The 16889-nt window shown below is 37.1% G+C and overlaps 1 protein-coding gene across 2 annotated transcripts in view; it reads left to right on the top strand.

Annotated features, from left to right (window-relative positions):
* The window catches only part of PTP4A2 (protein tyrosine phosphatase 4A2), a 28341-nt gene extending 15028 nt beyond the window's left edge, over positions 1–13313 (top strand). The window contains exons 2-7 of one of the 2 annotated variants that reach the window (XM_086333792.1): positions 1438–2134; positions 4327–4419; positions 8298–8428; positions 9753–9827; positions 10162–10253; positions 10802–13313. In XM_086333792.1, coding sequence (XP_086189918.1) covers positions 2039–2134; positions 4327–4419; positions 8298–8428; positions 9753–9827; positions 10162–10207 — 441 coding nt within the window. In that variant the 5' untranslated portion in view covers positions 1438–2038 and the 3' untranslated portion in view covers positions 10208–10253; positions 10802–13313. The remainder of the gene's footprint in view (positions 1–1437; positions 2135–4326; positions 4420–8297; positions 8429–9752; positions 9828–10161; positions 10254–10801) is intronic. The other variant, XM_086333783.1, reaches the window with a different exon arrangement.
* The last annotated feature ends 3576 nt before the right edge of the window (positions 13314–16889 follow it).

Raw genomic sequence — 16889 nt, 5'->3', positions numbered from 1 at the left:
GGGGTATTGAAGTTTTTAAGATTCCTTTTTTGAGTATCTTATATCTTTCATATTTTAGGAATGTTTTAGTTTCGTGCTTGTTTCTGTGGTAATATGATCAGAAGTATATAATTTACAAAATAAAATGTTATAGAATATTATAAAAAGGAGACTGGAAGATAGAAGGTTAGGCTTGAAAGCTTGAGGCTTAGGTTCATTCTTATCTGTTTAAATTTCTCCCTTCAAGTGCCTCTGTCATCATCTTTCATCTGGTCACAGTGATCTTTATTAGAGTTCTAAGTAAGCATTTACTGGTGGCTTAGGGAAGAGGCAGGTAAAAGAACTTAGACCTTGTTCCTGTTTCCAGAGGAGTTTATGATTATGTTGATACACTGACTGAGCCAGCTATACAGATGACTGTTTTGAAAATTCTGTCACTTCTCTTCTTGCCTTGTTTTTAGTAGGAATTAATATTCGGACAGAAGACTGCTGTGTGAATCAACCTTTAGATGCCTTTGTACTCTTGAGTCAGTGATATGTGAAATAGTAAAAATATAAATAGAACTAGAAATGAGAAAATAGAGGAGTTGTTCATTGGTTGAGTCAGCTGGCATTGTGGTACCTTTGGAAAAATATAGGACTTAACAGAAGACTTGAGTTTGAATTTGGGCTCAACTAATTCATTCACCTTAGGCAAGTCAATTCACTTTTCTGAACCTCTTACGTCATTCTTCATAGGTAGTTAAAAACTACTCAGAGTTGTGAGGAAAAGAAGATAATTTCTTGAAAGTACTTTTTGAACTGATATCATATTGGGGCCAGTGCATATATTTTGTATAGAAAGAATTAAATCCTCATATGGAATTTTGGTAAATATCCTTTATCCATTTATAGATACAGTTTTAATCAGAAATCGTTAACATCACAGCAGAAAAACAAGATCATTGTGAACTTTTTAATGAAAGAGGTTTAATGAAAGAGAGGTTTTAAGTTAAAATCTTTTAATTATTTAGAAATGATTTTTTAAAAACTCAATCATAATCATTTTAAAATGACTTGAGTTAGAAATCTTATTAGTACAGAACTTTATTGAACCTCATTTTGTAAAAAGAAAAGCATACTTTTTTGTGTATGTGTGTACCACATGGCAAGCATGATCCTAGTTCCCTGACCAGGAATTGAACCTGTGTCCCTTGCAGTGAAAGGGGAGTGAAAGTGTGGAGTCTTAACCATTGGACCGCCAGGGAAGTCCTTGGCATACTTAACTTTTGAATCCTCTGATTTTTAAAAAAGCCTTGGTATATACACTTTTATCCTTTTATTGATAGATGGCAATAGTTTCAAAGCAGCACCATTTCAGATGTCTTGAGCTCATAAAAAATATATTCTTGACTTTGGGCATTGTGTTTACTATGCTGTCAACCTCCAGTTCATTTTACTTATGCTTTTCTCCTCCAGGTTTTTCGTTGGAATATACGTTGCACATTTATGGCGATTCTGAGCGTGAGGGCAGACTTCTGCCAGGCTCAGCACAGCGTTTCCGCTGACAAGTGAGCTTGGAGGTTCATGTGCCATAATTAACATTGCCTTGAAGACTCTGGACACCGAGATTGGCCTCAGAAATAGTTGGCTTCTTTTTTTTTTTTTTTTTTTAATTGCAAGCATATTTCTTTTAATGACTCCAGTAAAATTAAGCATCAAGTAAACAAAAGTGGAAAGCGACCTATACTTTTAACTTGTCTCACTAGTGCCTAAATGTAGTAAAGGCTGCTTAAGTTTTGTATGTAGCTGGAATTTTTTTGTAGTCTGAAGGTATCCATCAACAGACATTGAGGCCCAAGTTGAATTTGGATTCAAGTGGATTCTAAATACTTCTGCTTATCTTGAAGAGAGAAGTTTCTGAAAGAATAAACAAGTTGAATAGAGAGAACACTGATTTAGGCATTTTAGTGGTCTTTTTAATGTTTTCTGCTGTGAAACATTTCAAGATTTATTGATTTTTTTTTTCATTTTCCCCATCACACTCACACACGCACGCTCACACTTTTTATTTGCCATAATGAACCGTCCAGCCCCTGTGGAGATCTCTTATGAGAACATGCGTTTTTTGATAACCCACAACCCTACCAATGCTACCCTCAACAAGTTCACAGAGGTAAGATTGTAGCATGGTCTACCTTTTGGTATATAATCCACCTTTGATTTATAGGTAAAGTCACGTTAAAAATTAACACCGTTGTAAAGAAATCTTTTACCACAAAGCCATTTATTTCTGTGGTTGAAGTATGGATGGTCTTTGTTTGAATTGAGCTGAATTAGTTAAAACAGATTTTTAAAAGAACATTTATGGAATTTGGGGATATCTTAGAGATATATCTAGTACTGTGTTTTTTTACTGTATCCTTTCAACATTGTTAACAGTTCTTTTGTTACACATTCAATAATAAAGGTAATTAACATTTATTGAATACTTAGTATGTACCCAGCACTACAATAAGCAGTTCTATACACTGTATCATTTATTCCTTACAATAACTCTGTGAGGTATAGGTACCATTGTTTCCCTCTTATAGATGAAGAAACTGAGGTTCAGAGTGATTTAGTAATTTAGCAATTTGTCTGAATGCACCCAAGTATGTGGTGGAATTATCTCTGACACTAAAACCCATTTCTGCCTCAAATGTTCTGACCACTTTTGATGAAAAGCTACTGTCAAACAACTTAGGAATAGTAACCATCGTATACATGTGTCCAGAAATTTGGGGGAGGGAAAGGTATTAGAGGCAGCATTTTTATGTCAGATCCTGCATTTTTTTCTGTTGGTAGTAGTAGAGAAACTTTTTGTACTTTATTCAACAGACATTTGAATGTAAGCTTTTAAATCATTCTCAGATTGTTCAATTCCAGTGTGATTTCTGTTGATATGTTTATAAAGTAGACTTGGAGAGCTAGATGAATGGCCAAGGATCCTAAATCTACCTCTGTCACTTTACAGATGGCAAAACTGAGTTCAGAAGAGGTCTTTTGACTTGCTGAAGGTCACGAATATTTACCATAAAAAATTTGTACTGGAACCTTTCAATGAACAGCTACTGTAGAGTTCATTTTAATGGGATTTTATTTGTGTTTTGAAATTTTTTAAAATTCCTGACTCAATATATAGCACAACTTCCCTGAGTCTGTTTTATAAAGAGGCCTTTCTGTGAAAAATAAAGTCTTTTACCAATTAAAATAACTTTTCTCTTTAGATAACCAGATGATTGACACTTGTAGGATATCACTGTTCCTGCTTATTTATATTTTAATTCTCTGAGCTTCTTAATCTTGTGTACACAGTGTCCAAGTTGATTCCAAGCCTGTATGCCCTCAGGTTGTTCAGTCACCTTTAAGCCTGGCTGAATTACATGATACTATTTTCAGCCTGTGGATTCCTTGGTCATAGACTCCTGCAACTATAAAAAGATATTGGTGGCATTACTGTAGGGAAACTTTTACATTGTTTTTTGGCCACACTGTGCAACATGTGGGATCTTAGTTCTCTGACCAGGGATCAAACCTGTGTCCCCTGCATTGGAAGGAGGAGTCTTAATCACTGGACCACCAGGGAAGGCCCTATAGGAAAACTTTTAAAGAAGCAAGAATTCTGGATATAATTATTTGTGTTCTTGACTTTGTAATATAAACCACTTTCTAAATTTAATTTCAAAATTACTATTTCTTTAAATTACAAAAAGCAAAAAGCACTTACTACATAAAAAATCAGAAGATACAAATAAGCAAAAGACAATTTAAAAATACTTAACTATTGCTGCCTGCTATCTAGACATTTTTCTCTGTATTTATGTGTATATTTATAAATATACATATAGATAGGATTACACTGTGTATTTAAAACAAAATTTCCCCCAACCTCCTTAATATAGCTGTGACAGTATTCTGTATGAATGCGCTATACTTTCTTAAACCGTTTGCCTGTTTTTGGACTATTAATATTTCTAGCTTTTTACTGTCTCAAACAGCATGTGCTGAACATGCTAGTACCTAAATCTTTGTGTATATCTTTAATTATCTCATTAGTATAAATTTCCATAAGTAGAATTTCTAGGCCAAAGTTTATGTGTGTTTTTAAAGTTTTTGTGTTATGCTACTAAATTGCCCTGTACAAAAGTGAGTCTTATTGATGTTTCCGCTGTGAATACAAGAGTGTCCATTGTCTATGTTGTTATAAGAAGAATGATTTTGATCTTTGTTTAAGAATGAAGTCTCATTTCAATTTATATGCATATGTTTTTAAAGCTTTAATTGCAGATTCTAAAAACATTTCTTTATATTTGTTTTCCTTTAAAGGAACTTAAGAAGTATGGAGTGACAACTTTGGTTCGAGTTTGTGATGCTACATATGATAAAGCACCAGTTGAAAAAGAAGGAATCCACGTTCTAGTGAGTGTGTAGTGTTCTAATTTTTCACTACAAACAAGTTGTACCTTTCAAACATAGATATTTTTAAAACTTGGCGCCCGTAGTTTGTTTTTTAAACTTACAGGAGATACAACAATCATAGCAATCTAGTAAAATTCCTTTGGGTTGGCAATTTTGTTCATTTGTACCCTTAAAATCTACAGATGCAGAGTATTTTCAACAAATAAAAGGCAAAATTTAGCGTACACTTATTTTAAGAATCGGAAATTTCATTTTTCTCTAGGCAATTAACGTGATATTTAGCTTTTGTTTCTAGGCTACTGGTTTGAATCTAACTTTTCCATTAGACATTCTTAAATCACGTGGAAATATTCTCTCTCACTTTGCAAGTACAGATTGGTTACTTAATATTTTATATTGTAGGAGTCCAGTTTATATCGGACACAGGATAACTTGTAGGAGACAAAAAGGTGGGAGAAAGGAAAAGAAGGGAAAGGGAGAAGCCATCTAGCTTGAGAATAATTAACATACTCTATGATATTTTGGGGTAGGTTTCTAACAAGCTTTTGTATGATTTGATTTCTTTCATAGTTCAGTTTGAATATAGTGATTGGAATTATTTTAAATTAAGTTTCTCCTTGCCCCCTAAATATTCTATTAGTGGAAATAGGAACCTCACATTAGGTGAAATTTTATACTTTATTCTCTAAAAAGTTGTCTATATTAGAGTAGCACATATTTGATTGACCCTGTAGTCTTGGTGTCTTAGAGCTGTTTGACATAGTTGTGGGAAGGCATTGTAGTGCAAAGACAACTAGAGATTTTTGAAATGATTGGATAGGAAGAAAGTACTAAGCAAGGTAATGGTACAAGGTTATGTTCCTGTTTTTTGATTGCATTGGTTACTAGTTGAGAAGGCAGTTGATGCAAAGAAAATGAATGTCCTGTTGGTAAGGCAGTTGTCTCATACCTGATCCGTAAAGTTTCCTCACCTCCACTTTGGTGAAAACATAAAATCTAAAAAACCAAACATTATGGTTTATTAAGAAAATGTATTTTAATAGTATGACATGGTAATAATACTTTGCTTGCATTCCTATTTCCGAATGGCTTTAAGGTCCTCTGGCTGGATCACTGGGAATAAGTATAAACATGGGTAAATGTAGCCCTATGTTTAAAAAAAACAAAAACAGAATTTTAACTTCTGAAATTAAACCAAAATACAAGTTCTTTTCCTGTATTGTAAGTATGTTCTTTAGTGGGTAGATGAGAAATCAGTTTGTTTTGACAGTTGGCAGGGTGAGAAAATGAACTGCAGAGTGACCGTAGTCTGTTTGAATCAGTAATGTTGGTAAACACCTTTATAAAATAGAACTAAAGAACTTGAAGTAGTTTGTAGAAGATAATGGTAGATCTGAGATTTATTCCAAGCCTTTAAATCTAGCCTTTTGTTTTGAAGAGCTGTGATCAGGTAAAATTAAAGGTCTAACTAAAGCTTGAAAAAAAAGGGACATTTAGAATTAAGCTTGGAATTTCTTTTTTTTCCTAGGCAGAAATTTTAATTTAAGTGTAATCAATAATTTACCTTTGCTAGGTGAAGATATCCAACTTGAGACCTTTCAACACTTTGACCAGTGTTCTTGTAAATCAGAGGCTTATTAGAAAAGACTGATGGTTTCAACCATCAGTTTGAAGTTCAGTTCAGTCGCTCAGTCATGTCCGACTCTTTGCGACCCCATGAATTGCAGATGCCAGGCCTCCCTGTCCATCACCAACTCCCAGAGTTCACCCAGACTCACGTCCATCGAGTCAGCGATGCCATCCAGCCATCTCATCCTCTGTCGTCCCCTTCTCCTCCTGCCCCCAATCCCTCCCAGCATCAGAGTTTTTTCCAATGAGTCAACTCTTCGCATGAGGTGGCCAAAGTACTGGAGTTTCAAGCTTTAGCATCATTCCTTCCAAAGAAATCCCAGGGCTGATCTCCTTCAGAATGGACTGGTTGGATCTCCTTGTAGTCCAAGGGACTCTCAAGAGTCTTCTCAAACACCACAGTTCAAAGGCATCAATTCTTCAGCACTCAGCCTTCTTCACAGTCCAACTCTCACATCCATACATGACCACAGGAAAACCCATAGCCTTGACTAGATGAACCTTTGTTGGCAAAGTAATGTCTCTGCTTTTGAACATGCTATCTAGGTTGGTCATAACTTTCCTTCCAAGCAGTAAGCGTCTTTTAATTTCATGGCTGCAGTCACCGTCTGCAGTGATTTTTGGAGCCTCCCAAAATAAAGTCTGACACTGTTTCCACTGTTTCCCCATCTATTTCCCATGAAGTGATGGGACCGGATGCCATGATCTTCGTTTTCTGAATGTTGAGCTTTAAGCCAACTTTTTCACTCTCCACTTTCACTTTCATCAAGAGGCTTTTTGGTTCCTCTTCACTTTCTGCCATAAGGGTGGTGTCATCTGCATATCTGAGGTTATTGATATTTCTCCCGGCAATCTTGATTCCAGCTTGTGCTTCTTCCAATCCACCGTTTCTCATGATGTACTCTGCATATAAGTTAAATAAGCAGGGTGACAATATACAGCCTTGACGTACTCCTTTACTACTTTAGTGGATTTTTGATAGAAACTGCTCGTATGAGTCAGTAAAGGCATGTTTCATACTGTTTCTTAACCAGATGCATTTCAGAGTTTTAGAGGAAGTAAGCTCTTAACTAAGATACTGGTTTTACTGGTATTTACAGTTAAACTCTAGCAACATTTATGATAACAACACTGACAGCTCTTTAATTATGGGGTATAGTTGACAAACGTAATGTGCTGTCGTGGCTAATGGCTACATGAAGTGCTCTAGTGGTGCCCAGAGTAAGGGCAGGATCAGTTTAGTGTTCTGTCACTTTTCTCTTTTTCCTTCTCTAGTATCTTAAAGTGTCCTTATGCAGTCTCACTAGAATAGTATTAAAAAATATTTCCAGTGTCTTTGCATTTCTGTCCTTGAAGCTAGATGGGAGAGAGGGTATGTAACTCGTGAATCTCCCTTCTCTCCTTTCTTCAAAGGTGACTTATGTTGATTTCTCAGAACCTTGTGTTTTGGTAACAAGGAAGATAAACTCCTGCCTGTATTGTGAACTCACATGGGGTTGGTCTTAATTGAAAAACAACCGAGATCAATGAATATTAAAGGAGAAAGGAATACTTGAGAAAATGGTATTTTTTTCTCAGGATTGTATCATGTGGCACTGTGCTTATAAAATGGGATATGTATAATTTAGGCAGAGCTTTAAAAATATTTGCTGCTTGACTTTTACCAAATACATATGTAAGCACAAAGATCGTAGTCTGTTTCTGTTATGGTCTGCTGTTGGAAATTACTTATCAGAGAGTTTTGCTCTAAAGAAAAGATACTTGTAACTTAGAGCTACTTAGAGGGTAATCTTCAAAATTACTTTTGTTTGTAGAGAACAATGAGATACTAGTTGGTACACTTCTTTGCCAGACTGGACTTAAATCTTATTGACAGGTGTCGTGTCCTCTCTTACTTTGTCTCAGTTTTAATTTTAATTTTCTCTATTATGTCTAATTATTGCTCTATTCAGATAAGATGTTTGAAGAATGCTAGCCTCTTGTCACTATGATAAGAGTTATTTCCAAAGATAAAGTTCGATGCTTTTGATGCTGGCTGTGCTTCATTGAGAAGGCTGAGTTGTTTGGCATGCTTGAATTTTGATCTTGATCATTTTTCAGAAGTGATCAGAATTGTGTGATTAAGAACAGGTACATGTTAGTACAGTTAGTGCAGGTAGGCCTCTCGTGTGTATGGTGTAGCTGTTGTGCATTAGGATGTTCATCCTAGAGAAAGTATCAATTTAATTTCAAAGATCTTTTCCTCCTAGGATTGGCCTTTTGACGATGGAGCGCCACCCCCTAATCAGATAGTAGATGATTGGCTAAACCTACTAAAAACCAAATTTCGTGAAGAACCAGGTTGCTGTGTTGCAGTGCATTGTGTTGCAGGATTGGGAAGGTAAGCTCTTCTCCTTTTGTCTGTGAATTCATTATCAAAACTTTTACTTTGGTAGAGATGTGTATTTGTTACACTAAATACTAAATTGCCTGAAAGGAAATGAGAGTAAAAGCTGGTGTCATGATTTCTCAAAGTAACTTAGGTTTCATTGTTTGTCTGAGTCTGATACTATACTAGATTTAGTGGGTGATGGTTCTCAAGTTGTTTTGAAACTGTTTTAATGTAATTTTCTTATCTTTGAGCCAAAAATACAGCTTTAATTCAATATGTTAGTTTTTTCTCCCCATTTCCAGTAATCAAAGGTTTAGGTCTTTTAAATTGACAACAATGGTAAAATATCTTTAGATTTGAAGAATTTGTACATGGTTCATTTTGGTCTGAGATGAATAGGAAATTAATAGATAAAGAGCAGATGGTTGAACCTTAAACTCTTCTAAGGAAATGTATGGAGAATGAAAATTGACTTTGATTTTAAAAACTTTTCCCTTGAGCATTTCATGAAATGGTGTTGCAACACTCAACAACAGTAGATTGTCAATTTATGATCTGCACTTTGACTCAAAACATTAATGAAGGCTGCTGTTGCCTCATGGTGGTGGTGACTCAGGCTGTTACCTCTGCTCAACCCTTTTGTTGTTTTCCTTTTTGCAGTTTAGTACAGTTTCTTCTTCAGTGTCAAGAAGTTTCAGTTCTTTTCCTGACGTGGGGACATTTTTTAAACTAATAGCTGTCTTAGTTAGGTAGCCAGTCCAAAGTTAGTGCTCTGTAATGGACTTTTTAAAAACATTGTTTCGTTTGTTATATTAAAAAAGAAAAAAAAAATACATATATGTGTTGATATAGAAAGCAAATCCTAATTACCAGTTCTCTGACAGTCCCCTAGCTCATAGAAACGATTTTGTTGAGGAAATCTAGCACTGTTTTCATATTTGGTAAAGAAATGATAATAAATTGATTTGTAATGAAAATTCTGAGACACTCAGGTTAATACATCTGGTCATTTACTATGATAATGCTTAAAGATCAGTGGATTTTTGGTGATATAAAATGATGGGAAATTTAAGATACAACGTGATAATATTTTAAAGAGTAAAGATCTCTAAATAAAGGATTAAATTTTTGTGCTTTTTACTAAAAATAGAAAATAACCTAGAATCTATAATTTAGATATTTTACTATGTAGGAAAATATCTGATATTTTAGTATATAGGAATAAGGAAAGCTCAGGCTTTAAATGGTTTTGATAATATGTAACCCTGGGTTTTAAAGAATCCTTTAATTCCAAAGACCTGTGGTTAACTTACAAGTGAGTGTTTCTCCGCAGGGCACCTGTGCTAGTTGCACTTGCTTTGATTGAATGTGGAATGAAGTACGAGGATGCAGTTCAGTTTATAAGACAGTGAGTATGAAGTTTTATTTTCCGAAATACATAAAGCAAAATCATACAAGAGGGAGCAATTATAAAAAGTATCCAATTATAGTACAGAGTAATTTGCTGTCTTTGGCTTAGAATGTTGTTTGAAGATACCAAAAATAGCAAGCGATAAAAAGACTCACAGTAACACTCTGGCTCCCAGATTTAAATATTTTCTCATTTAGATGGCAAATTTGGACATTGTAGAATATGTCCAGTATATGACTTGAATATCTAGAAATCTTTAAAATGAATAGCTAGGTAATGGAGTTTCAGTGATCTAGTGCTTCTTTTAATAGATGTCCAAAATGCCTTACAGATGTAACTCTGTGACAAAGAGGAAAGGAAGAAACCAGAGGGAGTAATCACCTAGGACTCTGAAGTGACCTGTTCAGTCACAGAATCAGGATGGTAGCGCCCAAACAGAATCTTGACATCAGTCTGGAATAACAGGCTGTTTTGTTCTTTCTTTGGCAATTATTGTCTTGCCCTTTCTCTTTTTAGCCTTTTCTTACCAAAAAAATTAAAAAATGACACTTTGTGACAAAGGGTATGAAATGTATGGTAGCACCTCTTGGAAGGTAACGTGTTTCAAGGAATGTCATCTGTGTCTGCTGCTTTATATAAATATTTGCTCATTTATCCTAAATACTTGCTGCCAATTCTAATATGAAGAATATATTAATTGGGAAGAATATAGTCAGATGTCTTTGGATAAACCATTCTGATACTTATTAACAATTAATAGACTCTAATGAGAGCAAAGAAAATTTGTCTATTTTTCATTTAGGAAGGCACAGAAATTTCATTGTTCATTTCAGCCCTTTCTCATAGGAAGTGATGTATGGGAAATATGCTGGTTTTCAGCTGTGTAGAGTTAGAAAGGCCATAGGCCATAAATATGCATGTCAGGCAGCTCTTTTTTTACATGATAAAGTTTGCCATTCTTGTATTTTCAGAAAAAGAAGGGGAGCATTCAATTCCAAACAGCTGCTTTACCTGGAGAAATACCGACCTAAGATGCGATTACGCTTCAGAGATACCAACGGGCATTGCTGTATTCAGTAAAAAGAAGTGTATACGAAGGCTGACTTGATTGTAGCATTTAGAGGGAACTCTTGGTACCTGGAAATGTGAATCTGGAATCTTAACTGTGTCATCAAAGTAGTGATGGATTCAGTACTCCTCAACCACTCTCCTAATGATTGGAAAAAAGCAAACACAAATCCCTCTATAACGTGAATAAAATGTTTAAGAAAAGAAAAAGAGAAAGAAAATAGGGATTAATTTAGTGAAGGATGATTTTGCTTCTAGTGTTGGAGTTTGAATTTCTGCCAGGATTGAATTTATTTCAAAATCTCCTGTCTTTTTTAACTTTCTCAAAATAGGTCTCTAAGGAAAACCAGCAGAACATGAGCCTCTGCAGAACCATCTGTTTGGGGAGCACAGTCTTCCATTATGCTTGGCACACAGATATCCCTGTTGTGGGATTTCTTTCTTTCTTGGGGGAGGGGGGTGGGGGGAGATTGGTATATTTTTCCCTTCTTCTCACTTTCTCCTATCCCTGTTTTTTTTCCCCTGATACAAGTTGTAGGTGGAATAGGAGAAGCCCATGTTGCTATAGATGTGTGTGCAGTCTGGCAGCCTTAAGCCCACCTGGGCACTTTTAGGAAAAAACAAACAAAAAACACCAAAAAAAAAAAAAAAAAAAAAAGAGGCAGTGACATATATATTGTATGATCCAGGTGGTTCTTAGTCTTTACTGATGATGGGGTATTCATGTTAGTTTCTTTTCTTGAAAACCCTATTCAGCATTAGGCAAAGTAGCCAGGAATTTTTTGTTTTGGTAAATTTGTAGGGAAATGGCATTTTAAGAGGAGTCTCTCTTCTCAGAGAGCTTAGCTGAGAGTCGAATTCATCTCTTTTCCAACCAATGAAGCTAAGTGGATGTCCCAGAGATGTTTGTTTCAGAAGGGGAGTACTCCAGGCCATCACTAAAGATGTGTCCAGGCAGAGCCTTAGTACACTTTCTACACCTTGTAGAACTGTGGGCTGTAGCATTACTCTGATTTTCTGTCTGATGATGTCAGAGAATGCTGGTAGTGTAAAGTTTTTTATTTTAGGACTTATTTGTACTCTGAATTTTCAGGAACAGTCAAAGGAGTAGCAGCAAAGACACAATATTTTAGACCTGAGAAATGCCTGAAATGGGTATTTTCCAAACTGCTCCCTATATGTACAGTTCAGTTTAACCACTGATTGCCTTGTTATTTTCTTACTAGGTTCTTTATGAGACTTAAAAAAAAATTTTTTTTTGCTGGTTCAAAACCAACAATGCCTAGTGAGTATGTGTCCACAGGCCATAACAGGGTTAGAAGAGAGACATAGAGCAGCAAAGGGACTGTGGCTAGTGCAGTGGTGTAGTGTCATTTCTGCAGATTCTTTGCTGGGTTTAATGTACTGATCTAGAAAAGCTGTTTTTCTGCTCCTTTGCTGTTGTGACCAGGCTGCATTGACAGAGCAAGTTGGATGATACCATCAGGGGCTCTTGCACTCTCCATTTGAATATTGCATAATTAATAGTGCTCTGCTTCTAAGGATTTGAATGGAGTCTTAGGGTCATCTTGTCCTGTTGGAATTTGCTATGCAGAGCCTTAAACTTCCCATTTTGTTAGGATCAGCTAGGCCAGTAGGAATGGACCAGGACCTTGTCTCACACTGATGATACCTCAGATGTTGGCTGGCTATGTGAACTGCCTATTTCCTGTGCCGAGCTGTTTTTGATTTTTAAATAAATGAAAATCTGTAGATTCTCTCCTCCCCTGTCCCAAAAAACAAAGCAAAATAATGCTTTTTGAAATTGTCTCTAGGATTTTAAAGTGAAAAAATGATGGTACTATCCAAAGTTCTTTATTTCAGAATCTGACAGTGGATTCCTTTAACATAGGCTCAAGATCAAAACAGCATACCCTCTAAGCTCAGACAGACTGTTGACTCCAAGGGTTTTGATCAATACCATAACAAACCTTTTTCCTTTGACATACTCTGGGTTTTGTTGTTTGGAGGGAGAGAAGAAGGGAGGGGGAGAGGAAGGGGGAAGAGAGAGAGAGAGAGTGTGTGTGTGAGTGAGCGAGCGAGCGAGCGAGCGAGTGTGCAGTATCCACCAGTAACAGTGCCTGCCTGGGTTAGGAAAGTGACATTCCTGGTTCTGTATGAGGAGAAGGGTATGTACAATAACATGCAACATCAGCCCTCATATTGTTGTAAATTACAGAATAATGTTAATTGTTCTCAAAACTGGATTTTCTTCAAAATTAAAAAATTTTTTTCTTTCGGATTTAATGAAGTATTGCTAGCTGAAGCCAGTTTGACATGGTGAGAGAGATGTCAGACTGATGAAAGGTGTGCAGCCTGATTTAAAACCAAACCCTGAGCCCTTTTAAAGAACAATAAAACATATTTTACATGCTCTTTGTCTGTGCATTTGTTCTCTGTCTTCAGGTTGAATTTCATTTATGTCTGCTTAGAAATCTTGGTATTATCAAGGCTTCTTTTGGGTCCTGCTTATAATTACTATAAGGAGGTGAAATAACCAGATGTTGGCAAGTTTGAAGATTTCATGCCTCCTGGGTGTTCAGTAAGGGCAGACTTAACAGTAGTTGGGATACATGAGGTTCACTTGCTGGTTCAGTTCTTGGAGGTAGCACTGTAGGAATTCAGCATCTCTTCTCATCTCAAAGGATTTGTTTATTCCATAGAGTTTTGATGAAGCACTGAAACTTTTTACTGGAAAGCTTCAAGAACAGTGAGAAAGGAGGAACTTAATGTATCATTCGATTTGGGGGTGGGAAATCTCCCTTAAACTATGGGTGGACATCTCTCCATCCATCTGGATAACAAATTCATGGGTGAGGTACTGAGAATGAAAAAATAAGACACTGATCCCACTTTGGAGGACCTCTGTCCAGAAAAGGAGCCAGATATGTAGACAGTGGTTACAGAGCTATGTGACTTAACAGTTCACTGATCTTTCACTTCATGTCTTTCATTATGCAGCTTAGACTCTGTGGTCCAGTGTTAGAATCACTTAGCTACATAGTCAATTGCCTTGCCCCATCTCTTGCTTCATTATACTTGCCTGGCTGAACTCCCATTTTTGGTTAAGATCAATATGGCACCTCTGCAAGTTTAGTCAGCTGAACCTGCTGGCACAGTTTCTGTGTTTTAAAGTCACAATCTCAAGTAGACCTTAGTATCATCTGATGATCCTATTTGCATTTCACTGTCCCATTTACTCTCTTGGTACTCTTGAAACTAAAATTTTTCTAACTCTCACTCTCAACCTATGACTTTTTTTTTTTTTAACTTAGAAAATAGAAACAAATTCCACAGGCTCCTACCGTCACATCCTTGTCGGGAGTACTTTTGAGTAGTTTCTTAATAGTAGAGCCTTGAAGGGATTATACAAATAGCATGTTAAAGTGCTGTGACTATAGCACCTGTAGAAAGAGTGATAATTTACTAGTAAGTATTTGAGCACCTGCCACATACTTATACTATTCTAAGCACTTAAGATATGGTGGCAAATAAATGCCCTTACAGGGTTTAAATTCTAGTGAAGATAGATAATAAATACAAAGATAAGTAATACACTTTCAGATAGTGGTTAGTAACTGAAGATATCAAGAAAGTAAAAGGGGTTATTGATGGGGTTATGTATGGAGTTAGATGGAAGGGTCAGGGAAGGTCTCTGATGAAGGTAAGGGAGCCAACTATGTGCAAATGCTGTGTGAAGGCAATGGAAGTACTTTCCAAGCAGTGTAACAGCATGTTTCAACTTGAAACACAACTTGTATGTTCAGGAGGTAGCAATGGGTGGTATGGCTGAAGTCCAGCAAGGAGTAATGGTGAAATTTAGGAATAGACCAAATTGTGTGGATTTGAGGAGGCTGGAAAGATTGGGGTCATATTGTAGAGGGTATTGCATATTACAGCAAGAAATTTGAAAGTCTATTTTTTACTCGGGAGGAAACATCAGATTCACCTATGTGGTTTATTAAAAATGTCCATGTTCAGGCATCACTAAGGTCATTCAGAGACATTACTTTGCCAACAAAGGTCTGTCTAGTCAAGGCTATGGTTTTTTCCAGTGGTCTCACAGTGGTTTCCTCACATGTATGGATGTGAGAGTTGGACTATAAAGAAAGGTGAGCACCAAAGAATTGATGCTTTTGAACTGTGGTGTTGGAGAAGACACTTGAGAGTCCCTTGGCCTGCAAGGAGATCCAACCAGTCCGTTTTAAAGGAGATCAGCCTTGGGTGTTCTTTGGAAGGAATGATGCTAAAGCTGAAACTCCAGTACTTTGGCCACCTCATGCGAAGAGTTGACTCATTGGAAAAGACTGACGCTGGGAGGGATTGGGGGCAGGAGGAAAAGGGGATGACAGAGGATGAGATGGCTGGATGGCATCACTGACTTGATGGACATGAGTTTGAGTGAACTCTGGGAGTTGGTGATGGACAGGGAGGCCTGGCATGCTGCAATTCATGGGGTCGCAAAGAGATACGACTGAGCAACTGAACTGAACTGAAGGTCATTCTGAATCAGTCTTGAGTTGGTAATATCTTTGGGTAATGAGGAGCCTTTGAAGGTTGGTAAACATAACAATTACATAGATCTGTGCTCAAAAAGCTTATTCAAGAAGTCTTTATATTAGGGTTTCCCTAGTAGCTCAGAGGTAAAGAATCCACCTGCCAATGACGGAAACAAGGGTTTGATCCCTAGTCTGGGAAGATCCCACGTACTGTGGAGCAACTAAGCTTGTGTGCCAAAACTCTTGAGCCTATGCTCTGGAGCCAAAGAGCAACTACTGAGCCCATGTGCCACAACTGAAGCCTGTGCACCCTAGATTCCATGCTCCGCAACGAGAAGGCACCAAAATGAGAAGCCTGTGCACAGCATCTAGACACTAAACCCCACTCACTGCAACTAGAGAAAAACCCACACAGCATCAAAGACCCAGCACAGCCGTAAAATTATATTAAAAAGTCCTAAAAGTAGAGGCCATACCTTTTATGAAACTCAGTTGCTGCAATACTATGCGTGCAATAAATAACAGCTGAATGAATGACAATGTTTTGGAGAGAGTAGAAGCTGAGAGACCATTTATGGGTGGTAGGCTTTCTGCTTCATTGACTACTAAAGCCTTTGACTGGATCACAACAAACCCGAAAATTCTTAAGAGGTGGGAATATCAGGCCACCTTACCTGCCTGCTGAGAAACCTGTGTGTAGGTCAAGAAGCAACAGTTAGAACCGGACAGGGAACAATGGACTGGTTCAAAATTGGAAAAGGAGTATGGCAAGGCTGTACGTTGTCACCCTACTTATTTAACTTACATGCAGAGTACATCATGAGAAATGCTGGGCTGGATGAAACACAAGCTGGAATCAAGATTGCCAGGAGAAATGCCAATAACCTCAGATACACAGATGACACCACCCTTATGGCAGAAAGCGAAGAGGAACTAAAGAGCCTCTTGAAAGTGAGAGAGGAGAGTGGAAAAGCTGGCTTAAAACTCAACATTCAGAAAGATAAGATCATGGCATCCAGCCCCATCACTTCATGGCAAATAGATGGGGAAACGATGGAAATAGTGACAGACTATTTTCTTAGTCTCTGAGATCACTGCAGATGGTGACTTCAGGCATGAAATTAAAAGATGCTCCTTGGAAGAAAAGCTATGATAAACCTAGACAGCATATTAAAAAGCAGAGATATTACTTTGCTGACAAAAGTCCATCTAGTCAAAGCTGTGATTTTCCCAGTAGTTGTGTATGGATGTGAGAGTTGGACCGTAAAGAAAGCTGAGCACTGAAGAACTGATGCTTTTGAATTGTGTTGGGGAAGACTCTTGAGAGTCCCTTGGACTGCAAGGAGATCCAACCAGTCCATCCTAAAGGAAGTCAATCCTAAAAGTTGATTGGAACGACTGGTGTTGAAACTAAGGCTCCAATACTTTGGCTACCTGATGCAAAGAGCTGACT

This window comes from Bos grunniens, chromosome 2 (assembly GCF_055505025.1).
Source record: "Bos grunniens cultivar Pamir isolate PY7600 chromosome 2, Bosgru_T2T1.0, whole genome shotgun sequence".
NCBI lineage: Eukaryota > Metazoa > Chordata > Mammalia > Artiodactyla > Bovidae > Bos > Bos grunniens.
This window is presented reverse-complemented; position numbering and strand designations above follow the sequence as displayed.